The sequence below is a fragment of the Syngnathus typhle genome, linkage group LG17 (genome assembly GCF_033458585.1).
Source record: "Syngnathus typhle isolate RoL2023-S1 ecotype Sweden linkage group LG17, RoL_Styp_1.0, whole genome shotgun sequence".
NCBI lineage: Eukaryota > Metazoa > Chordata > Actinopteri > Syngnathiformes > Syngnathidae > Syngnathus > Syngnathus typhle.
The window spans coordinates 5,029,038-5,051,405 of record NC_083754.1 but is presented as its reverse complement, the minus strand read 5'-3'; the positions used below and the strand labels follow the sequence as shown (position 1 = coordinate 5,051,405).

The 22,368-nt window shown below is 46.0% G+C and overlaps 4 protein-coding genes and 8 non-coding genes across 14 annotated transcripts; 3 read left to right on the top strand and 9 right to left on the bottom strand.

Moving 5' to 3' along the window:
* Window positions 1-1,190: 1,190 nt before the first annotated feature.
* On the bottom strand, window positions 1,191-2,402 carry rprml (reprimo-like). The gene has a single exon (XM_061303623.1). The coding sequence runs from the start codon at window positions 2,205-2,207 to the stop codon at window positions 1,839-1,841; it is 369 nt and encodes a 122-aa protein (XP_061159607.1). The 5' UTR covers window positions 2,208-2,402; the 3' UTR covers window positions 1,191-1,838.
* Window positions 2,403-5,156: 2,754 nt separating this feature from the next.
* Window positions 5,157-12,192, top strand: LOC133170571 (integrin beta-3-like). Of its 2 annotated transcripts, none has more exons than XM_061303609.1 (15): window positions 5,157-5,423; window positions 5,823-5,985; window positions 6,062-6,266; window positions 6,336-6,588; window positions 6,656-6,818; window positions 6,886-7,047; window positions 8,436-8,531; window positions 8,601-8,690; window positions 8,750-8,884; window positions 8,942-9,371; window positions 10,460-10,682; window positions 10,915-11,015; window positions 11,108-11,227; window positions 11,362-11,528; window positions 11,640-12,192. In XM_061303609.1, exons 2-15 carry the CDS (start codon window positions 5,842-5,844, stop codon window positions 11,712-11,714), a joined length of 2,364 nt encoding a protein of 787 aa, XP_061159593.1. In that variant the 5' UTR covers window positions 5,157-5,423; window positions 5,823-5,841; the 3' UTR covers window positions 11,715-12,192. The 2 variants fall into 2 exon arrangements, with proteins under 2 accessions (XP_061159593.1, XP_061159591.1); XM_061303607.1 differs by having other exon boundaries at window positions 5,158-5,423; window positions 5,900-5,985.
* Window positions 7,089-7,160, bottom strand: trnat-ugu (transfer RNA threonine (anticodon UGU)). The gene has a single exon. It is a non-coding gene; the product is annotated as a tRNA-Thr (tRNA).
* On the bottom strand, window positions 7,267-7,338 carry trnat-ugu (transfer RNA threonine (anticodon UGU)). Its single transcript has one exon. It is a non-coding gene; the product is annotated as a tRNA-Thr (tRNA).
* On the bottom strand, window positions 7,442-7,513 carry trnat-ugu (transfer RNA threonine (anticodon UGU)). Its single transcript has one exon. It is a non-coding gene; the product is annotated as a tRNA-Thr (tRNA).
* trnat-ugu (transfer RNA threonine (anticodon UGU)) lies at window positions 7,620-7,691 on the bottom strand. The gene has a single exon. It is a non-coding gene; the product is annotated as a tRNA-Thr (tRNA).
* trnat-ugu (transfer RNA threonine (anticodon UGU)) lies at window positions 7,798-7,869 on the bottom strand. Its single transcript has one exon. It is a non-coding gene; the product is annotated as a tRNA-Thr (tRNA).
* Window positions 7,973-8,044, bottom strand: trnat-cgu (transfer RNA threonine (anticodon CGU)). The gene has a single exon. It is a non-coding gene; the product is annotated as a tRNA-Thr (tRNA).
* On the bottom strand, window positions 8,142-8,213 carry trnat-cgu (transfer RNA threonine (anticodon CGU)). Its single transcript has one exon. It is a non-coding gene; the product is annotated as a tRNA-Thr (tRNA).
* trnat-cgu (transfer RNA threonine (anticodon CGU)) lies at window positions 8,309-8,380 on the bottom strand. Its single transcript has one exon. It is a non-coding gene; the product is annotated as a tRNA-Thr (tRNA).
* Window positions 12,193-12,682: 490 nt separating the features above from the next.
* Window positions 12,683-15,050, top strand: mettl2a (methyltransferase 2A, methylcytidine). The gene is made up of 9 exons (XM_061303015.1): window positions 12,683-12,842; window positions 12,935-13,023; window positions 13,140-13,396; window positions 13,525-13,574; window positions 13,686-13,746; window positions 13,812-13,951; window positions 14,116-14,222; window positions 14,581-14,646; window positions 14,715-15,050. The coding sequence occupies exons 1-9, from the start codon at window positions 12,700-12,702 to the stop codon at window positions 14,873-14,875; spliced, it is 1,074 nt and encodes a 357-aa protein (XP_061158999.1). The 5' UTR covers window positions 12,683-12,699; the 3' UTR covers window positions 14,876-15,050.
* Window positions 15,051-15,233: 183 nt separating this feature from the next.
* Window positions 15,234-22,303, top strand: tlk2 (tousled-like kinase 2). Of its 2 annotated transcripts, XM_061303013.1 has the most exons (21): window positions 15,234-15,842; window positions 16,796-16,878; window positions 17,874-17,951; window positions 18,068-18,137; window positions 18,226-18,269; window positions 18,366-18,464; window positions 18,619-18,720; window positions 18,798-18,890; window positions 18,966-19,076; window positions 19,160-19,296; window positions 19,378-19,530; window positions 19,616-19,682; window positions 19,755-19,852; window positions 19,934-20,015; window positions 20,087-20,178; window positions 20,256-20,345; window positions 20,417-20,586; window positions 20,656-20,794; window positions 20,876-20,987; window positions 21,092-21,199; window positions 21,284-22,303. In XM_061303013.1, the coding sequence occupies exons 2-21, from the start codon at window positions 16,798-16,800 to the stop codon at window positions 21,455-21,457; spliced, it is 2,100 nt and encodes a 699-aa protein (XP_061158997.1). In that variant the 5' UTR covers window positions 15,234-15,842; window positions 16,796-16,797; the 3' UTR covers window positions 21,458-22,303. The 2 variants fall into 2 exon arrangements, with proteins under 2 accessions (XP_061158997.1, XP_061158998.1); XM_061303014.1 differs by lacking the exon at window positions 18,366-18,464.
* Window positions 22,304-22,368: the final 65 nt, after the last annotated feature.

Genomic DNA, 22,368 nt, shown 5'->3' with positions numbered 1-22,368 from the left:
ACATCCCATTAGCAGGCGGCTGAATGGGCCCGAGAAAGGCCACTCGGTCCTGGAGGGAACCGTGCGCACGCCCGGAACGAATCTTTTGTCGATCCCGCCCCGCCTGTCAAAAAATACAGGAGGGAATTAAAAAGAGTTTTTTTTCTAGGAAAAAAAAAAGGGGTCCCTTTTGGTCTCGCCAGCTCGGCTTGAACGCTGTTCTTCTTGACATCACTTCAGAGCCGCTGCGATGTTCATTATTATACCTCCGCTATAGGTCAGCGGCGAACCTTTTTTTGACAAGCAAACATACTCGCCGGCACGAGGGAAAAGAAAAAAAATCCACGTCCTTTTCTCGCTGTCCTCATAATTAATACCAACACGGCAACCTTTGTGTCCCGCTCGAATGGGAACACACAAAAGTGTTTTTGCACGTAATTAATTCACTTAAAATGGCCTATCTGTGTTCTAATGTGTTTTATGCATTTGTGAGGTTCATCTTGTGCTATATTTTTTTTTGGGGGGGGGGGGGTGCGTGACTAGCCAATAGATTATTTCCACGTAACGGTACCCACAAAACAAGTTGATCATCATGTTGGCTGTTGTTCTCAGCCGCCGACATTTAATTATCGGCAGCATTTTGATTTATTCATGCCGTTTCTCGGGGATAGCGGTGCTTGGGAGCGTTTGCCGCTCTGTTGCACATTCGCGCACGCCGCACGGGCGTCTTGGCCGGGCTCCTCTAGCGTGTGTTGAAATAATCATGAGGGCAGCGCCCATGCAGCAGGCTTCGGTGGCCGACGCAGATGTCTATAAGTCGCCTTAATGTTAAGCTAGGCTCCAATGTCAATTCAAACTATGGTTATTGACGCTCTAAAGGAGCGTCAAGAGTGTCGCGCACATTTTTGAGTGGGATCAGGCTAAGTGCTGGAAGTGATGAGCCCTTCCCTTTTGTTTTTAAATGAAGCTTTCTAAAGTGTTATACTAGTTTGAGTCAGAATATTTTCTTTTGCTGACACAGACAGGTCATCACACTGAAGCATTTTTGGGAAATATATTTTTCTTAAGACGCATGTTTCCATGGCAATGTGATTATTGTAAACAAAATTCTGGCCAAATGTTTTAATGCAAACAGTCCAGTTTTTGTGTAACTTTCATGACAGAGTCAGGCTTTGTTGCAAAACCAAGTTTTTAATTAAGTATTTCTATATTCATACATTCATCCATCAGACAGAGTTCCTGTGCAGTGATAATCTTTTTTTTAATCTTTGCAATCTCCTTTGGTACAAAAAAGACTTCATGCAGCATATCGTTTCCAAAGTGCAAACCAGACCCCGAATGAGAGCATGCCAAACATATAAGGACCAGCAGGATCACTCCATAAAACTTTTAAAAGCGAGAGCGTCTGCTTGAAAACGTGCAACATTTGTTCCATGTTTTCTTTTATTTGCGCAAATAAGTTGTACTGCTGGTTGACGTTGTTCTTACGCACACACACGAGACAAGATTGCAACAACAAATCACAACCATGCCTTTTTCGTTTTAAAACTGGAATGAAATTACAATCACCCCGAAATACAAACGCGACACGAAGGTGAGGTAACAGCTTGTAAACATTTTCGTCACTTTTTGTTCAAGTTGGCAACTTTTAAACTCACTTGAACGATCGCCGCGTATTTAGTTGGCTGCTTTTACGCACAAACTTTACGCACAAAGGTTGCTGCTTTGGAGTCACTTGGAAGGAGACGTGACCGTGTTGCATATCTAATCCTCACTTGAATGACTTGTAGGGGAAAGGCAGGGGGACGCAAACGTCTAATAAGTTCATGCAGAAGAGTCCTTGGTTCCCTCGACCCCCTTTAAGTGAGTCCAATCATGCCGGTCTCCACATCTTTGGACGGCCGCCGCTCCTTCACCAGGAAGTTGATCATGCTCTCGGACTTGATCATCAAGTTGCATCCCAGGAAGAATACCCCGAAGAGCACCGTGAGCGACAAAACGCACAGAACGGCGATTTGCACCACGCGCATCACCAGCAGTTTGCGCTCCTCCTGCAGGAGAACCAGAGCGCCCCCGCCGTCTCCCACACTTCCACCGCCCGCACCGCCGTCACCGGTCACCGCCTGCTCGCTACCGTTGCCGGAATATGCGACCAGTGTCCCCGCCAGAGTCTGGCTGCCATTTAGCAGCGCGCCGTGCGTTGCGTCGAGGAACGAGGAAGCGTTCATGGCTCCAAGTTGGGGTGAGGAAAAGCCGAGCAACTTGGCGTCATGGAACTAAAAAGAAAAAAAAAGCCAATGTGGAGTTAGATGCGTAATGCTCACAACTGGAGTGAACTAAAATCAAAATAAAGTTCTGGATTGATGTCTGCCTCCCGGTGGCTTCTTTTCGTGGGTCCTCTTAAGAGTGTGCAAGGTGTAATAAGAGACTGTGCATATGCGTGGAGCCCCCCCTTTACCCCCAGCACACCACCCCCTCTCTCCAGAGCGCCTTTTGTGACAAGGCTTTGGTGCGTAGCGAGTCATGATGAGCTCCCCACTAACTTGCAGCCAGTTGTCACCCTTTTAAAAACATAATTACCTGTATTTATTTTAATTCTACCAGACAAGACAAAACTTTTTGTCCACATATGTAAATCGGGGTAGAATTTCCGCTACAGCTCTTCATAGGCTCCGCTGAGGTGGATTGTCCTAATAAAGGAGCTTCTGAGTTTAAACACCGGTTGCCGTGGAGACGTCCGCCGCCACTTGGGAGCTGTCAGTTCCCGCGAGTTATGACTCCGAAATGAAGAGATGAATTAATAAAATACGATTGAGCCGTGGCAAATATTTATTGCCGTTATTGGGAGGGCTTTTTAACCCTCACTACACTTCTGCCAAGCTGCGGCTCCATATAAATCCACTTTTATTAAAATGAAAAAAAATAAAAATCAAGCATGAACATCTTTTGAGCGCATTTATACTTCCATATTGACACGTTTTTTTTTTTTTTTTTAAGCCTCGTGGCAGCTGGCTGACCTTTAGGTTAATTTTGAAAAAAAAAACACTTGTTAGGGTGATGATAGTGGCTGTCATGGTAATCAGCAAAAGGCCACCGCCCTCAATTTGGGAATCTCCTGATGAGGAATCGGCTCGGATGCGGCACACAAACACCTCTCATGTTTTGCTTTGCTCTGCTTTTACATGAATGAGATCTCATTAGTCGGCGGACTCACCTTAAGCTAATTAATTTTCCATATGCAAATCACCAAAGTGTAATTGTGTCTATTAATAAATCAAAGTGTGTTTATGTAAACTAGCCCCACGTCCTTCAGATAAATCCTCTTTTAAGATAGAGGGTAATTCAGCCACGGAAAGACCACACCTGTCTTTTTTTTTAACATTCGTGGCACAAAGTTGTTTTTACTCCAATGAAATAACCTCATTATCTGGCGGATTAACCTGCAGCTAATTAATCTGCCGCATGTTAATCAACTCGTGTCAGTGTGTTTATGGAAAGCAGCGTGTACTTCATGTTTATCCTCCCTTTGAGCTTCAAATAAAGCCACGCATTATTCATTAAATCCCTTTTCATGAATATGATCCAGACCATTGAAGCACTCTTGGACCTGTTGCTCAAACTTTCCACAATGAGTCCAAACTTCATAAAGATATATCGTGGATGCATCCGGGCGCGGATGTAAGACTTGTTTCCAAGCAACAGCGGACCTGGGAGCTCACTGACAGATGGTTGGTGAAGTTATTTTGAGACTGAGTGGAGGGGGTGGCGTTGTGGGGAGGGGGACTTGGGAGGCTAGCTAAGGTCCTTGGACCGACCAGTGGAAGGATGCAGGGAGGGGGGGGGGTTGTTTGCACTTAGCAGAAGGGACTTGGCAACCTAGCAACATAAATTAAGCAGAAATGTCCTTGCAATGTCACTTTGGGTGCTACAGGTGGTCTGCCGGGATGAGAGTTTGCTCAAATGGCCGCCAAGTCATTCGAAAGATAATGTCATAGACGGGGTGAGGGGGTCAACACATGCCTTTTTTTTTTATTAGTAGTCACCACCCCACCATCTTGTCCACATTTCATCAATGTCACCTCATTTTGACCCACCCCCTTCACTCCTGGTTAAAGCTTTGCTGTTATGGCAGCGATTGCGAGCGAAACGCTTAAAGGCCTCAGTAGAGATATATAACGTACAGGGCGAGACCCCGTAGCCCACCCCCGCTCTCATCATATCCCCTCCACTTGTCTTGTTCAGTCTTAATTGGCTGCCATATGACCCAGTCGAGTTCCTTCATTCAGTTCCGGAAAGGCCATTCATCTGTGGGCGAGACGCTGATACATCCGGGCCCATCAATACACACATCTATACACACACGCACACACTGAGTGAGCACAACTATTATTGTTCGGCTTATTTCTCTATTTCTGTCACCTCGTCTTTTTTATAGGCGGCGGTAACTTAGCAACCGTCCGGAAAGCATGAGGGGGTTGCTGATGGGGGGGGTGGGCGGCATGAATGATTCAATGGACACATAAGAATGTTTAAAATGCCAACCAGAAGATGTATTGGGTCAGTTTTGTCTCTAAAATTAAAGCCAATGAATGTGAGGCAAACTTGAAGTATTTGTTTGTATTGCAAGACACCGTTTTCGTAATTGACAGATTCCTATGTATATTGCCTCATTAAAGATGTCGCTTGTGATATTCCGTTTCGCCACTAGAGGTAGCTGTTCTACAACTTCCAAATGCTTAGCAGATAAAACGGTTATTTATTTATTTATTTATTTATTTATTTATTTATTTATTTATTTATTTATTTATTTATTTATTTATTTATTTATTTATTTATTTATTTATTTATTTATTTATTTATTTATTTATTTATTTATTTATTTATTTATTTATTTATTTATTTATTTATTTATTTATTTATTCTGTGGATAAACTACAAACCAGTTGGGGAAATTCAGGTTTTATTTTTTAAATTGAGGTGAACATAAACATAAATAGAGAGAGAGCACTGTGCGCGCAAACATCATCATTTAGGATTGTCTCATTACATAAGCTTAATGCAGCACACTGCAAATGGTCCGAAAGAAACATCCCAAGTGTGTGTCCTTATATGGTATTGTTTACTCAACGTAGCCCCTCTATGGTATTTACTACCCTGTGAGTGATTCACTGGCCTCTTGTGTCAATGTGTCGTTATGAATATGAACTAGGTTTAAGGTTTTACATGCTAATAAAGTGAGTGACTCCAAAAGAGGGTGTAGACTTTTGAGTGATGAGGAGGGAAGGACGGTGGAAGTGGATGTGTTGTGGAAGGAGAATTTTGGTGTGTGTGCAGTAGTTCAGGAAGAATGAGGAAAGGTTGTCGCAGTGAGTGAAGCGGACTCACCATGAGGACGCTGCTCCCTGTTTTGTGCCTCCTTCTTACGTCCATTTCTTCACTTCATGGTGAGTCTTTGTAACTTTTCTCCCCCTGTGTTTACAAAAGTAACGTCACTTTCATTTAACTCAGAGATGTATTCCAGACTAAGACTGTAACTATTTAAAATCAATTATTTTATCGGTTGGTTAAGTCCTTGGATGGACGGTGACAAATTTTCCCGTCAATGGAAATTACACTTTGTCATTTTAATTATTATTTTTGTATGACAGATGGTTTTCCCTTTATACTAAAGACAACGATGACTTCTGCGAAAAAAAAAAAAATTGCAAAACCAAAGTCTACTTTGCCATCATGCATAAAGTTGTAGATGCATTAATCATCCCTCAATGGGCATGTTTGCTCAGCACTCTCCTGAAAGGAACTTGTGCTTGACGAGCGCTATCTTGCTCCCCACGCGCTCTTAGGCGCTGAATCACCGAGGAAATGCAAATGCCACTCTGCGGCGGGAAATGGTGTCACTTTTTTGTGATTATCCCGATAGGGTCCAACGTGTGCACGTCACGAGGAGTCACGACATGTCAGCAGTGTTTGACAGTTGACCCCAGCTGCGCATGGTGCTCGCAAGAGGTCAAATTATTTATTTATTATTATTTTTATATTATATTATTTTATTTATTATTATTATTAATATTTTGTGTTGCAGAGCTTTGGGATGGGAGGGTCTGGCGTTTTCCGCTGCGACCTGAAGCAGAACCTGCTGGACGGCGGCTGCTCCAAGGCGTCTCTGGAGTCGCCTACCAGCACCTTGACGGTACTCGAGAATAAGGCACTAAGCGACAAAGCCTCAGGCGCGGCGGAAACCGTAACCCAGATACAGCCTCAGAAAATCCACATGGTGCTCAGGCCAGGTGTACCAAATACCAGTCTAGAGACTTGAACTACGGTTCCTTCTGTTCTCTAACCTCGTTTCTTTACAGGTGATTCCAAGAAGTTCACTGTCAGCGTAAAGCAAGTGGAGGACTACCCAGTAGACCTCTACTACCTGATGGATCTGTCTTACTCAATGAAGGACGATCTGGCTCGCCTGCGTACTCTTGGTAACGAGCTGGCCCAGACTATGGGGAAGACCACCAGTAACCTGCGCATGGGATTCGGAGCCTTTGTGGATAAAACCGTGTCGCCCTACATGTACCTGGCTCCTCCCGAGGCTATCGAGAATCCTTGTCATATGTAAGTGACACCAAACAATCTGAGAAGAAGCTTTTTCTGTAATAGTCCCCTCAACTAAATCTTGAAGGATTCACACGGAGTGTCAGGCGCAGTTTGGCTTCAAGCACGTGCTGTCCCTCACGGAAAAGGTGGCTCGTTTCACAGAAGAAGTGGTGAAGCAGCAGGTGTCACGAAACATAGACGCCCCAGAGGGCGGATTTGATGCCATTATGCAGGCGGTAGTGTGTAAGGTAGGATCTGCATGGCTTCCGATGATTTCGACCGTTCCTTGCCTTACCTCTCTTGAATGTATTAAAGGAACAAATCGGTTGGCGTCCAGATGCCTCCCACCTTCTGGTGTTCACCACGGATGCTAAAACGCATATCGCCTTGGACGGACGTATGGCCGGCATTGTGCAGCCCAACGATGGAAAGTGTCATCTAGACAGCCATAATGTCTACAACAAATCCACCATATTGGTAAAGAACACTGCCATTTTTAAAATTCATGAATGTGTCTAAGGCACGGGTGGGATTTGAACCCACGATTTTCGGTTTACAAGACCGACGCCTTACCGCTTGGCCACCGCGCCTGTGTTAGTCAAAGGTGTACTGTCATCTAGATAGTGATAATGTCTACAACAAATCCACCATATTGGTAAAGAACACTGCCATTTTTAAAACTCTTGAATGTGTCTAAGGCACGGGTGGGATTTGAACCCACGATTTTCGGTTTACAAGACCGACGCCTTACCGCTTGGCCACCGCGCCTGTGATAGTCGACGGTGTACTGTCATCTAGATAGTGATACTGTCTACAACAAATCCATATTGGTCAAGAACACTGTCATTTTTAAAATTCTATAATGTGTCTAAGGCATGGGTGGGATTTGAACCCACGATTTTCGGTTTACAAGACCGACGCCTTGCCGCTTGGCCACCGCGCCTGTGTTAGTCAAAGGTGTACAGTCATCTAGATAGTGATAATGTCTACAAAAAATCCACTATATTGGTAAAGAACACTGCCATTTTTAAAATTCTATAATGTGTCTAAGGCACGGGTGGGATTTGAACCCACGATTTTCGGTTTACAAGACCGACGCCTTGCCGCTTGGCCACCGCGCCTGTGTTAGTCAATGGTGTACTGTCATCTAGATAGTGATAATGTCTACAACAAATCCACCACATTGGTAAAGAACACTGCCATTTTTAAAATTCTTGAATGTGTCTAAGGCACGGGTGGGATTCGAACTCACGATCTTCGGTTTACAAGACCGACGCCTTACCGCTTGGCCACCGCGCCTGTGCTAAGTGAAGGTGTACTGTCATCAAGATAGTGATAATGTCTACAGCAAATCGTGTTGGTAAAGAACGCCACCATTTTTAAAATTTATTGAAAGCATTTTAGGCACGGGTGGGGTTTGAACCCACGATCTTCGATTTACGAGACCGACGCCTTACCACTTGGCCACCGCGCCTATGTTAGTCATGTAGTCTCATATAGCTAATGATAAATTCCTACTACAAAAACACATTGGTAAAGAACACCATTTCTAAAACTACTGAATGCATTTTAGGCACGAGTGGGATTTGAACCCACGATCTTCGGTTTACGAGACCGACGCCTTACCACTTGGCCACCGCGCCTGTGTCAAACCCTGTCATCTAGATATTGATAATTTCCTACAACAAATCCACCATATGCAGAAAACCACCAGTTCTAAAATTCTTGAATGCATTTTAGGCACGAGTGGGATTTGAACCCACGATCTTTGGTTTACGAGACCGACGCCTTACCACTTGGCCACCGCGCCTGTGTCAATCACATATGTACTGTGTCTCGTTTGTCAACTTTCTGCCATTTTCCAGGACTATCCATCCTTGGCGCTTCTGACCGAGAAAATGTCCGAAAACAACATCAACTTGATTTTCGCCGTGACAAAATATGTGGTGCCGCTCTACAAGGTAGAAGCTCCATTTAACTTTGTGAACACAGGAACTAGGTCACGTCATCCATGCTCTCTTTTTTCCCAGGAATACAGTCAGCTAATTCCAGGCACCACCGTGGGAAAGTTGTCCGGTGACTCTGGGAATGTTATTGAGCTCATTGAGGCGGCGTACGCGGTAAGGATTTGCTCCCCCTAAAATAATCCAGATTGTGATTAATGATGATCTGGTTGTAGAAAATTCGCTCAAAAGTGGAGCTGGAGATTCTGGGCGTTCCCGAAGAGTTGAATCTGTCTTTCAATGCCACTTGCCTCAACGGTGAAGTCATCCTCGGTCTCAAGTCTTGCTCTGGTCTGAAGATCGGCGACACGGTGGGTTGATATGATTATTTGTTTTGCTTTTTTTCGAAAACCAACCCTCGTCTTCAGGTGTCTTTCAGCGTGGAGGCTCAACTGCGAAGCTGCCCGAAGGAGAAGACCCAGACGTTCACCATCAAACCTTTAGGATTTAAAGACTCTCTACAGGTCACAGTGGATTTCGCCTGCACGTGCGACTGCGAGGCCGACGGCGAAGTCGACAGCCCGATTTGCAGCAACGGCAACGGCACTTACGAGTGCGGCGTGTGCCAGTGCCACACCGGGCGGCTGGGTCCTCACTGCGAGTGCTCGCTGGAGGACTACAGCCCCTCCGATGACGCCAAGTGCATCCCCAAACCCGACACTCCCGCCTGCAACGGGCGCGGCGACTGCTTGTGCGGACAGTGCTCGTGTCACGAGAGCGAATTCGGACAAGTGTGGGGCAAACACTGCGAGTGCGATGACTTCAACTGCCTGCGCTACAAGGGGGCGCTATGCTCGGGTGAGTGCACATGAGGTATTTGTAAAAAATATAGAGCAGCTTGGCTCACCGGGAACTCACCTGCTTGTCCAGATTACTCACTCCAGGTACTTTGATATCATCATTTTTATAATAACATCCATTATCGTAATGGCCCTGGCAGAATCATAGAAGGGTTTGGTTTGTTTGTCAGATGCGAAGGAAACCGAGACCTTTTCCTTCCCTGCAGTGTTTTTTTTTTTTTAGGCTGTATGCAAGAACCAGCAAGCCCAGCCTTAGGGCCCATAATTGTGAAAGGGAACAAGCGAAAGGAGAAGAAAGCTTGCATTCCTCTACGGGAAAAGAGGACAAACTGTTACTCTCTCCACCCACATTGTTTTTTTTTAATGTCCCTTTCTCATCTTCTGTCACCGGCTCGCTTGTTTTACAAGCCAGATGGGAAATGATCTCAAGCTAAAAACGCCCGCTTAGCGTTTATCTTCACTCCTGCCAGAGGAAATGCATGTCATTAGTCATTAACTAGTTTGGGAATGAGTGACCCGAGGTCGTCCTGTGATGTGTTCTGATCCAGATGGGCCGCCCTCACTGCTGCATAGTCATTCATTTCCTGGGTCAATTTCTTGTACTCTGTAAGAGGGGAGAGAACGGCTTGATTTTTCATCATTTGTGATTTTTTAAACCCATTTAAACCATTGTAATGACACTTTCTTAGTGGTTTATGACTAAACACTCCCTCCAAAAGTCCACCGGTCCACTTGCCTGAACATGTTTCAAAGAACACATTTATTACGCTAGCAAAGGACCGCTGCCGACAAAAACAAGAGCAGGCGTGGCTTTAAAGTCCCCCATCTGCTAATATATTACCAGGTTAAACAAGAATGTCCGCACAATGGACCTCGAATGATGTGTCGAAACATTTAAACAGAATGGCCGACAGTATCACCATTAAATAATTCAACAGTCACACCCACAAGTTTGTGCGACACGTACACGCACACACACACAGATAGGAAGTTTTCGATGACTCCAGCGGAAATGAACGCTAGCTCTATTTTTGTGTGTGCTAATGCTAATGTTAACTAACATCTTTGTTTGTTCGTTTCTCGCAGGCCACGGCAAGTGTAGCTGCGGCTTTTGCCAGTGCGACGCCGGCTGGGTGGGCGACAACTGCAACTGCACCACGCGCATCGACACGTGCATGTCCAGTATCGGCCTTCTGTGCAGCGGCCGCGGAAGCTGCCAGTGTGGCGTGTGCCAGTGCACGCAACCGGGGGCCTACGGCGCCACTTGCGAGAAGTGCCCTACCTGTCCTGACTCGTGCACCATCAAAAAGTAATATATGAAGACTTAGTTAGTAATAAATAAGTATACCTTCACCACGAGCTAACCTTTCCCCCAACTGACTATATTTTGGATAAAAAAAAAAAAAAAGAAGACATTTCTCCTGCTGTTTTATAATTTGATATTTTTATATTTATATGTGTTTTTAATGTGGGAAAAATAATTTTGATAGGAGTAAAAAAGAAGCCATTTTGTATTATATTAACATAAGAATTTCTTACAGGGAGTGTGTGGAATGTCAGCATTTTAAGAGAGGCCAATACACCGACGACAACAGCTGCAGTCGCATCTGCAGAGACGAAATTAGAGTTGTAACCCAACTCGGTGAGCATGCCGCCATCTTGACTTTTCTTTTTTTTTTTTTTTAAATGAAGGCCTCTCTGACAAGGTCGACCTCAACCCTTTTTGTCATGCAGAGTTCCTCTCAAAGAATGCCGTGAACTGCTCCTACAAGGATGAGAATGACTGCGTGGAGCACTTCCAGTATTATGAAGACGATAGTGGCAAATCCATCTTATTTGTAATAAAAGAGCCAGGTAACACTTTATGGTGTACTTCTGTATAATTAATACGATTTAAGGCGACATCTTTTGGAAAACAGACTTTTTAATACAATATGTCTTTAAAGAGTGGGACAAAACAGCTCACACACACACACACTTTGTCGTAGAATGTCCTCAGGGTGCCGACACCCTGGTGGTGCTGTCGGCCGTGGCAGGGGCCATCCTGCTCCTGGGCCTGGTGGCCCTGCTCATCTGGAAGCTACTGGTCACCATCCACGACCGGAGGGAGTACGACAGATTCGAGAAGGAGCGAGCCAAAGCCAGGTGGAACACGGTGAGGATTTAAATTTCTTTCAGGGGAAAACCGTCCACAAATAAAAGAAAGTTTAGAAGAAAATCGGGTTTGCAAATAGGAGGGGGTTCACTATGTCTTCTTGTTTCCTAGGCCAACAACCCACTATACAAAGGAGCCACGTCCACCTTCACCAATGTGGCGTACAGAGGCGCCTCCTCCAGTTGATTGCAGCTCAGGGTTCAACCACACACGCCAAATGCTTGCACTCAAGAGAACTAGTAATGACACGCAGCCAGTCACTGCAGCCCAGCCATATTTATTGTGGTCGACAAGGACTTGTAACTTGTACAGTTGAGAAAAATACTCACTTTTTTTGCTAAATGCACATAAAATATTGTCACGTCTGCTGTATGCATATAAAGTTTGCACTTTTTCTTTTTTAGTGTTTTTTTTATACGTGATCACATTTTCATTACTGCTGCATCTGCTCTGTTTGTTTATTAAAGTCTTCCGAAAACTGGTAAATGATTTTAATGAATAGATTTACTGTAAGTTATTTGAAAATAACAACTGCAATCTAATGCTCAAGGGTTTTTGCTTGCTGTAAATGCAGTATTATATGATGGTTTCAAGAAATGCAGGTGAAAATACCAATAAGTGATCGATGTATCATGCAAGTGCAAATAAATGCCTTTTAACGTGACATTTTGACACACCACAAAAAAGAGTGTTATTTGTTATCAATTCTGTCTAATATGATGACCGACGACAAAGTGCGTCACTGGGCCACAGTTTTAGCCACGCCCCAAAATAAGTCATGAAAACTGAAATAATGTAAAATTGTTTAATGCTATGATTCCAAATTTCAATAATTAATAAACTTCTGTCTTGGCACATATTTTCATAAATTATTTTCTATCGTCTCTTAGTTTGTCTGTGTAATCCATCTGTGGGAAATGTCTCCCTCCAGTGGCTGCATTGCAAACTTCTGTTTTTGGCGTTTAAGTACGACAGGGAAAGCCTTCACTCGAGCAGTATAACTTCAGCAGTTACAATAAATTAATATTGAAACAAGTGGCAATTAATCAAAGTTTTTGTGAGTATTTATTCAATATAATATGTTGTACATTTCCGAAATAATTGAAATTCTGACATTTCCGATACAACCTGAACATCTCAAACATCCACATCCGGTGCGTCTTTTTTCAACATGGCGGCGCCCTGCACGGTGGATGATGATGTCCACGAATCCACTCACATTCTGTCACAGTCGTCTGCTACCGAGGAGAAGCGACCTCAGTTCGGTACTCGTTTTCTTAAGGACCCCCGACAGGTCTTCCAGCACAACGCTTGGTGGGTGAATTGGACCCTGGATGGGATTAAATGGACGGCTCGAATGTTTAAGTCGTAATATACGATGGTAAAAACCGGTAATGTGTCAACAGGGACAACGTGGAGTGGACCGAGGAGCAAGAAGCAGCTGCAAAGAGTAAAGTACGAGAGAATAGTCAGCCATTGCCTCCGGAGAAACAAGGTTTAACTTTGAATTTCAAGTATCGTGTTTAATTTACGTGTTGGCCACAACATTAGGTGTACCTAACAAAGTGACTCAAATGGTCTATTGTCTTGCATTGCGTGTCCTTCCCCCAGAGGACTTTGACAATCGGGCCAACGAGTACTGGAATGACTTCTACACCATCCACGAGAACCGCTTCTTCAAAGACCGCCACTGGCTCTTCACCGAATTCCCCGAGTTGGCACCGGCATGCCTCCACGACCAACGTCCCCGTCCCGATGGCTCGGAAAACCATCACAGTCTCCAGTCCAGTTTGGATCCAAGTGGAGATGTTGCCACCTTGAATCCGACTGACTTCCCGGGTTCTTTAGCCACGTATCGTATTCTCGAGGTGAGCTGTTTATAATTTAACACATGCCACGTCTCTGTTCTAACTACCAGAATAATAAACACAAACGGCTATGTTAATGATGTGACTGATTGTAGGAGGCTAATAGAAGTTACGCTCTGTTTTGACAGGTCGGTTGCGGTGTTGGCAACACGGTTTTTCCCATCCTGAAGACCAACAAGTAAGACTAGACTATATACTTTAACTTGCAAGTTTAATTAATTCCCTGACCAAGCCTCAATTTACCGGTAATGTATTTTAAATGATTTGCTTTCTATTTTTTGTTCTACAGCGACCCAGGACTTTTTGTTTACTGCTGCGATTTCTCCAGCACTGCCGTGGAGCTCGTCAAGGTGAGTGAGCGCGTCAATATTCTGTCATTGTCAAGTCGATAACGGTGTTTTCTTTCGCCTTCAAGGCTAACCCGGAATACGACGCTGAACGCTGCTTCGCCTTCGTATCTGACTTGAGCGATGACGACGCTGTTTACCCCATGCCGGACGGGAGCCTTGACGTGGTGGTGCTCATCTTCGTGCTGTCGGCGTTGCACCCCGACAAGTATGGACACCTTCTTAGTGCTTAGGAACAGAATTCATGACAAAGGGCAGTTTTGGAAGACTTCAACATGCAGATGACCAACCCAATCTATCCATTAAAAATCAAATGTGGTCCTTACGCATGACATTTCTCGGGAAATACATGTTGATTCGTTTTTATTTTAGGATGAAGGCTTCTGTGAGCAGATTGGCACGGTTGCTTAAGCCTGGCGGGGTGATGATGCTGCGGGACTACGGACGCTACGATATGGCACAGCTCCGCTTTAAGAAAGGTAAGTAGGCTTGATGCACTATTGCAGGAAACTGGGAAATGTGAAACTTCAGACATCCAAATGGGGAAAAGTACAATGGAGCGTCACTCCAACGGACATCCTCATGACAATATGTACAGATTCTCCAAAATTTGTGAGCATTTGGGATGTTATTTTGAGCCAAAATGTCGACCAAAAAAAATTCATATGCCCCAAACTACAAACATTGACTGCAGAGGAGAAAAAAAAAACAGTGGGCACAATGTGAATGTGGGTCATATCATTTTATTTGGGTAAACTAAAAGACAAACTAATAGCTCTGTACTCTTTGTTATGATAGATCATGTATGTTTTAAGACTGCATTTTTTTTTTTTTTAGGAAGGTGTCTGTCAGATAACTTTTACGTCCGTGGTGATGGAACCAGAGTGTACTTCTTTACACAAGGTAACTTCTATTCAGTTCATTCAATTACTCTACATGCAGTCTATAATCATACTGTTTCTTGATTCCAGACGAGCTGCATGACATATTCGCCGAGGCCGGGCTGGAGAAGATGCAGAACCTGGTGGATCGGAGGCTTCAGGTGAACAGGGGCAAGCAGCTCACCATGTACAGGGTGTGGATCCAGTGCAAGTACAGGCGGAAACTCGAGGAGGAAACCAGCTCCACTTGATACAGAACCATTGTTGCATTAACTGCCATCGTGTGTTGCTCTTTGTTATATAATTTTCTAAAAGTGAGTCTATTCATCTGGATGCTGTTTTTTAAGCAATATTTTGGAATATCATGGCCTAATTTGAACCTTTTGTACATGTAAAATGAATAAACATGTTATTATTTTTGTCAAACTTCTAATTGCATCAGAAAATATGCGTCGTGGTGTGGAAAAGTAACTTTCACATCATTATCCGCACTGACTACTTTGATTGTATTGTGTGCAAATTTGCTATTGTTCGCACGAGATTAGCAGGAGCAACCGCTAACTACTTGACACAATCTCACGAGACATTATGAGATTTGGGTGATTATTGTTTACATTGCAAAAAAAAAAAAAAAAAAGCCATGAGAACCGAACCGAATCGATCCGGATTCGTTAGAAAAGCCAACTTTTCTGCAGGACAAAATTGATTTCTTTACGAGGAAAGAAGGAAGACGTGCGGAGCCCAACTTTGTTGTGATCGCGCTGGACCAGAAAAGCATCCCCGCTTCAGGGGGAGGAAAAAAGTAGGGGTTAACTGACGGCAGCTTTAAAGACATCATTTATACCTGCTGGAGAGAGGTGGGGGAAAGTAACTCCGGGGTCGCCATTGTGTGGACGGGGAAACGCCAAATCGCAACAGTTATGGTGCTCGGCGACGAGAACCTAAAGGGGATCCCCGCCTAAGGAGTACTCAAGGCGGGTCTGGGATACCCTCAGCTGCCGAGGCCTCCCAAGAGCAGGGGGGGATCCTCCGTCGGAATCCGACCGTCATCCTTTCCCCGATCTTACCGCGCGACCCTCGCTCACAAGCGTTACGCGAGACCCGAGGCTGTGGATGCGGCCTACCCCGGGTGGGACTGACGAGCACCGGGGGGGAACAACGGGGACGACACCCGGGGATTAAGGCAGGCCCCGTGGAGCGAGGAAACGCTCGAGTGCAGTGAGTATCTCGCCCGACGCTGTCGAGTGAAAGAATGGAGGTGGGAGATGCTACATTGATTTGAGCGTCGTGGCAGCAACATCTTGACAACACTTAAAAAGATGCTTCTTTTATGACAGATGAGCTAACGCTAGGCGGTTGCCTTCATTTCGTCTCACACGTCTGCGGTAATCATGTAGAACGAATATATTCATATATCGGCAATTTATCACCTCTGTTAATCACGCCCGTGGGTATGTAACGCAGTGAAATCTCAAGTTTGAATGTCATTTTGAATTAGCGTTAGCGGTTGCTATGCTATCTCAGGGGAGGTTCGTTAGCTCGTTGGTGAAGCCAGCTAACTGTCTTGCTAATCATTCCAATCGTCAACATTACTCTTAAATAGTCACTTTTCGAATCAATTTATATCCCTCACCCTAAAGAATGAAAATCTCCCAAGAATTAACTTGTCTGCTTAATGTTGCTTTAACGTATGCAAGCCATAGGTGAGCTTATGTCACATAATGGTCAAACAGTAAACTGATCTAAATTGTCGTGTCATTTTTTAATATAAAAAAAAAATAATCGTATATACCTCTAATTCTGCACATTAGCTTACCAGCTGTCCTCCAGCTGTGTGACCTTTTGATAGGTAGCTCCATCTGCATGTAACTTTGGCCTCTAATTTTAATGTCAGGCAGTTATCACATGATGATGCCATCTTTTTTTGGATGTTCAAAGGCAGTGATTTAACACATCAGGCCTCCATCACTGTATTTTTTTACTGTTTGTACAGAAGACATGGAAATATTTCAGGATTAGTCAGATGAAGGATTATTTGGTTTCCACAGCCTGTGCTATGACTCATTGCAACCTATGTGTTGTGAAATAATGATCCGTCGCTCGCCCGCTTGATTGTACGGGACCCCGGCGACGGCGGCCGCTTCTTCATCTGTGCTCTCTTGTGTCCGCAGCCATGATGGAAGAACTGCACAGCCTGGACCCCCGGCGGCAGGAGCTGCTGGAGGCCCGCTTCACCGGGGTCGGCGTGGCTAAGGTCGGTGGAGGCCTCTGCTTGCTCCTTCGGATTTTTGCCATGACATACACGACACTTCTCTCAGTAGCGTTTCTTTGTTTGGAGAGTCTCATATATGTGCGTGTGTTTTTTTTGGCTGGCGCGACATGACATCTCCCCCCTTGCTCATGATGTAGTGGCTGCATATACAAGTGGCGCTGGCTGCCAAGAAGTGCACAGACGGGATGGGAATGCAAAGGTGGGGAGGGGGGCAGGGGGGAATGCTGAAGTAGTTCTTCACCAGGTGCGAGTGGGGCGACGCGGCGGAGTTGTCGTCCAGTCTTTGCGGAAGGTGATCTTGGAACGGTTTGGGAAAAGCGACTCGGTGCCAGCAGCGGGCCGCGTGCCAACCATAGGCTGAGCCTGGAGCATGGCGCGGCTGCTGGCGCCGCAGAGAAAATGGCGGCCTGCTGCCACCCTGCTTAACGTGAGGTGCTGTATGTGTTGGGGTTAGTCTACCAATTTCTTTTTCTTCCAAAAAGTCTGATGTCACAAGTCGACATTATTCTTGATCTTGTTCCCTCATTGGGTCATGAGAGGTACATTTGAAGTTTTGCGGGATTCAAGAGAAACTTCAACTCTTGAGTGCCTTTTATTCTGATGAAACGCTCAGTAATTCCCTGCAAAAATGGCTGACAGTAATTTTTTTTGTTGAAAAGGTGACAGTGGAGTGCATCCTCTGCAGCCTGCCTAATGTTGCGGGAGCCATTTTAGGGAGGGTTCAGTGAGAGAGCGCTCGTGTGCTCTGAATGACAAAGTCGCTCTACCCCCCCCCCCCCCACATCGGGCAGCGCCTGCGGAATTCTGATGTGATTTGTTTGAGTGACAAGAGGAGAGGCATCACGCCGTCGCCCGTAGCAACAAGGCGGCCTCAGCTTTTTTTACTTTCCCCCAGTTTGTGCTCGCAGCATCCAGTCCGCAATGTGTTCCATTCAAATGAACGCAAGCCAGAGTGATAAAATGGCTTCTCTTCCCAGGGCTCGGGCCAAAGTCAGAACGAGTCGTCCAACCAGAGTCTGTGCAGCGTCGGCTCGCTCAGCGACAAAGAGCTTGAGGTTGGCAAGTAGTTCCTTCTGTTCGCTTGTTATGCGCATACACGGCACACACTGAATACATGACTGTAATGGACTCGCTTCATCTGCCCCCCCCCCCCCCCCTTCTACCCCACCAGACTCCAGAGAAAAAGGCAAATGACCAGAGGGTCCGGAAACGGAAAGCGGACCACTTTGATGGCAGCCAAGGTGAGCTGTTTAAAATACTGTACAATTAAACAAATGATAAAAAAAAATTAGAGGTTCTGCACAGTTTTTTTTTTTCTTCCTTCCTCAGGTAAAGCAGGAACAAGGGGACATAAAATTAGCGACTATTTTGAGGTAAGTGTCCAAAGCCTCTCACTTGGGTTTTTCATCTTTTTCCCCGCTTAACCACCTTCCTGTCTTTCACCTTCTCTTTTCCTTCTGACTGTCAAGTTTGCGGGAGGCAGCGGTCCTGGGGCCAGCCCTGCCAGGGGGATCCCGCCGGTGGTCCGCTCTTCCCCGCAGCACTCCCTCTCCAACCCACCGGTCGCGGTGAGCACTCTTTTTTAACGCTTCTCTTTCTCACCTGCATTTTCTATCTTTCCACGCTTATTAACCAGGAGGACTTTTTTTTTAGCACAATTGCATGGTTGTAGATGGAGGGTGGGCTAATAATGTTTTTTTTTTCCCCTTTTTGATTTCCCAGGTGCAGCAGGGAAGCCCGTCGTCAGTGGGCTCGGCCAACACCGAGCACTCGTCATGCTCTTTGAAACCCGTCGCCCTTTATTTGCTCCACAAAGCAACACAGGTAACGTCCCGTTCCTTGACCTCCTATGACTTGATGCGCCTCCATTCACCAAAGCCACCTTGCTTTTCATTCTGTAGTCCGACCTCACCATCGAGAGGCTAATCGCGATGGAGAACAACAAGAACTCCGACCTGGAGAAGAAGGAGGGCCGCATCGACGATTTGTTGCGGGTACGCGTAATCTCGTCACAAAGCTCTCGACGTTCCCGTTTGAAAGCTCATCTTGCGCTTGCTCGTGCGCCGCAGGCCAACTGCGACCTGCGGAGACAAATCGACGAGCAGCAGAGGATGCTTGAGCGATACAAGGAGCGCTTAAATAAGTGCGTGACCATGTCCAAGAAGCTGCTGATTGAAAAAGTACGTCCGCGCTGGTCCGAGCCGTGACATGGGTTGGGCGACTTGTGACTGATTGATCGCCGTTTTTTTTTCTCCCGCCGCAGTCCAAGCAGGAGAAGATGGCGTGCCGAGACAAAAGCATGCAGGACCGGCTCCGGCTGGGCCACTTCACCACCGTGCGACACGGAGCCTCGTTCACCGAGCAGTGGACGGACGGCTACGCCTTCCAGAACCTCATCAAGTAAGCGGCACCTCGCCATTGCGACGCACCCAGGCACAAATAGACCAACTGTCCCTTTTTCTGTCTGCCTCGCCTCGGCAGGCAACAAGAGCGCATCAACTCGCAGCGAGAAGACATCGAGAGGCAACGCAAACTGCTGGCTAAGCGCAAGCCGCCCTCCATGGCCCAAACGCCGCCGCCCAACCTGGAACAGAACAAACGCAAGAGCAAAGCCAACGGCACAGAAAGCGAAGCGTATGCAAATACACTTTTGCGCAACAGGTTTTTTTTTTGGTTTAACTTCCCTTGTTTATTTTTCCGACCGCTTTCCTTGTTGCAGTTTATCGCAGGCCGAGTACCACGAGCAAGAGGAAATCTTCAAGTTACGATTGGGCCATCTAAAGAAGGTAAAGCTTCACTTGAGAAGCAGAGCTGGCGCTGGCCAGGGCACCCTGACTGATCTTTGTCGCCTTTTGCAGGAGGAGGCTGAGATCCAGGCAGAGCTGGAGAGGTTGGAGAGAGTCCGCAACCTGCACATTCGCGAGCTCAAAAGAATCCACAACGAGGATAACTCCCAGTAGGCTTCCTCGTTTTTTTTTCCCTCTTTCCCTCAGAATTGTTTGTTGCTAGGACACTCACCGTTTTCTCCTGCTTGCAGATTCAAAGATCACCCGACGCTAAACGACCGATACCTGCTTCTCCATTTACTCGGACGCGGGGGTTTCAGCGAAGTTTACAAGGTGAGAGAAAGCTTCGATATCAAATAAGAAACGGAGTTAATATTTTAGTTTCACGAAACTTCCTCTTTCAGGCCTTTGATTTAACAGAGCAAAGGTACGTGGCCGTCAAAATCCACCAGCTCAACAAAAACTGGAGGGACGAGAAAAAGGAAAACTACCACAAGTGAGCGACCGGCAACCGCCGCCCCATTCCACCGACGACTCCACTTCCTTCGTAACGCACATTGAATTTGTTTTCAGACACGCATGCAGAGAATACAGAATCCACAAGGAGCTGGACCACCCGCGAATAGTTAAACTCTACGACTACTTCTCGCTCGACACAGACTCGTAAGTTTTGCTTTCCGACGATGCCGTCGTTCATTTCGAGGAGCTTTTCTCTTCACGTTGCTCGCTGGTAGGTTTTGCACAGTCCTGGAGTACTGCGAGGGCAACGACCTGGACTTCTACTTGAAACAGCACAAGCTGATGTCTGAGAAAGAGGGCCGCTCCATCATCATGCAGATTGTCAACGCCCTCAAGTACCTCAACGAGATCCGGCCGCCCATCATCCACTACGACCTTAAACCCGGTGGGGTGTTATTCGCTAAAGTCAAATGATTGTTTTGATTATGAAATATTAAAATGTCAAATACTCCAGGTAACATCCTGCTTGTGAACGGCACGGCGTGCGGAGAGATCAAGATCACAGATTTCGGTCTATCTAAGATTATGGACGACGACAGCTACAACTCCGTGGACGGCATGGAGCTCACGTCGCAGGGAGCCGGCACGTACTGGTGAGATGAAAGCTCCAGGACATGAACGTGGGCTTTTTGAAACGTCTTTTTTACTATTCGATTCTCATGCCGTCTTCTCAGGTACCTGCCGCCCGAGTGTTTTGTAGTCGGAAAAGAGCCGCCCAAAATCTCTAACAAGGTGGACGTGTGGTCCGTGGGAGTTATTTTTTATCAGTGCTTGTATGGCCGTAAGGTAGGGGTCATCATTTGGAGCCAATTTGTATGGAATGTATGTAAACATTGCCGTTTCAAATTACTGAGAGCATACTTTTCCTTTTCTTCCCCTCCCCCCCGAAGCCTTTCGGCCACAACCAATCTCAGCAGGACATCCTGCAGGAGAACACCATCCTGAAGGCCACCGACGTGCAGTTCCCGCCCAAACCAGTCGTCACACCGGAAGCCAAGGTCAGGAACATTTCCTCTCCTGGCTTTTTTTTGTCCTTTCTTTGGGATGTTTGCTTTCATCTTCACAAATTGGTGTTCCCGCAGGCATTCATCCGACGCTGTTTAGTGTACCGGAAGGAGGACCGCATCGACGTGCACCAGCTCTCCAACGACCCCTTCCTCATGCCGCACATCCGCAAGTCAGTGGCCTCCTCGGGCAACTCGGCCATGGCGGTGGCCTCAACGTCCAGCTCCTCCAACAGCAGCGCCTCCAACTGAGACCCCCTTCCCCCATCACACACCATCCTACGCATAGCATCCATCTTGAGGACAAGACTTATCGTCACCTGTTCACTGCTGGTGGTTGCTGTCAAAGCCCAGGAGTGAAGGTGGGCTTTGGCATTTGGGGGGGGTTCTGCTTAAAAAAAAAAAAAAAAAAACAACTATAGAAATGCTTCAGCTTGGCCATAAGGACCAGACTATTTTCTCCCCTCCATGGCTGGCAAATACTCGCTTGAGCCCCTTCTGGTGGACGTTTTTTGCATTACAAGTAAGGCATCCACCACCCCCCCCTCCCCTCCACGCCACACGGCAGGCATAGAAGTCCAATTTTGTGTGTGTGTGTTTGTGCGTGCGCTTGGAGGAAGCCATCACATGCGCCTCTCGCCACCATCTCCCCCTCGACCCTGTGACCAAAGCTTTTAACCAGATGGTGGCGCCGTTCATTCTCAGTTCTCTACAGAAATGCTTGACAGTGGAAGCACTGAAGAAGTCCCCCCCCAACAGAAAAAACTCCCAAGAAAAGAAAACCTACACCCCACCACTTGCATTTCTTTGACATTTTTCAGGAAGAGCGAAGTCATTTTTATGAAGATTTTTTTTTTTTTTCTCTCAAGTTGCCTTTAATTAAAACTTTTATTGTTATTATTGCCCACCCGCCTTCAACCCCCCTCTCCCCTCACTTCCTACCACAAACACACATATTTATTTAGGGATGTTTGAATTCAATTTTCAGCCATTTTAAAAATGCAAGGGACTGATTGACATTCTAGTACTTTTTCGGGGGGAGAGTCTGGGCCTTAGCAGGACATTGCATAAACCATTAAAAAATATGTTTCAAACATATGCTGTGACTATTAGTTTGTTAGTCAAATAGTATTTAGTATTGTATAAAGACAGAATGGCTGTAA

Coding starts and splice junctions, on each gene's coding strand:
- mettl2a (XM_061303015.1), top strand. CDS start 12,700: ATGGCGGCGCCCTGCACGGTGGATGATGATGTCCACGAATCCACTCAC. Junction 13,024..13,139: donor ATTGCCTCCGGAGAAACAAG/GTTTAACTTTGA, acceptor TCCTTCCCCCAG/AGGACTTTGACAATCGGGCC. Junction 13,397..13,524: donor CCACGTATCGTATTCTCGAG/GTGAGCTGTTTA, acceptor CTGTTTTGACAG/GTCGGTTGCGGTGTTGGCAA.
- tlk2 (XM_061303013.1), top strand. CDS start 16,798: ATGATGGAAGAACTGCACAGCCTGGACCCCCGGCGGCAGGAGCTGCTG. Junction 18,138..18,225: donor CCACTTTGATGGCAGCCAAG/GTGAGCTGTTTA, acceptor TTCCTTCCTCAG/GTAAAGCAGGAACAAGGGGA. Junction 20,346..20,416: donor TTCTCGCTCGACACAGACTC/GTAAGTTTTGCT, acceptor GCTCGCTGGTAG/GTTTTGCACAGTCCTGGAGT.
- LOC133170571 (XM_061303609.1), top strand. CDS start 5,842: ATGCAAATGCCACTCTGCGGCGGGAAATGGTGTCACTTTTTTGTGATT. Junction 8,532..8,600: donor ATGTGGTGCCGCTCTACAAG/GTAGAAGCTCCA, acceptor CTTTTTTCCCAG/GAATACAGTCAGCTAATTCC. Junction 10,683..10,914: donor GACTCGTGCACCATCAAAAA/GTAATATATGAA, acceptor AATTTCTTACAG/GGAGTGTGTGGAATGTCAGC.
- rprml (XM_061303623.1), bottom strand. CDS start 2,207: ATGAACGCTTCCTCGTTCCTCGACGCAACGCACGGCGCGCTGCTAAAT.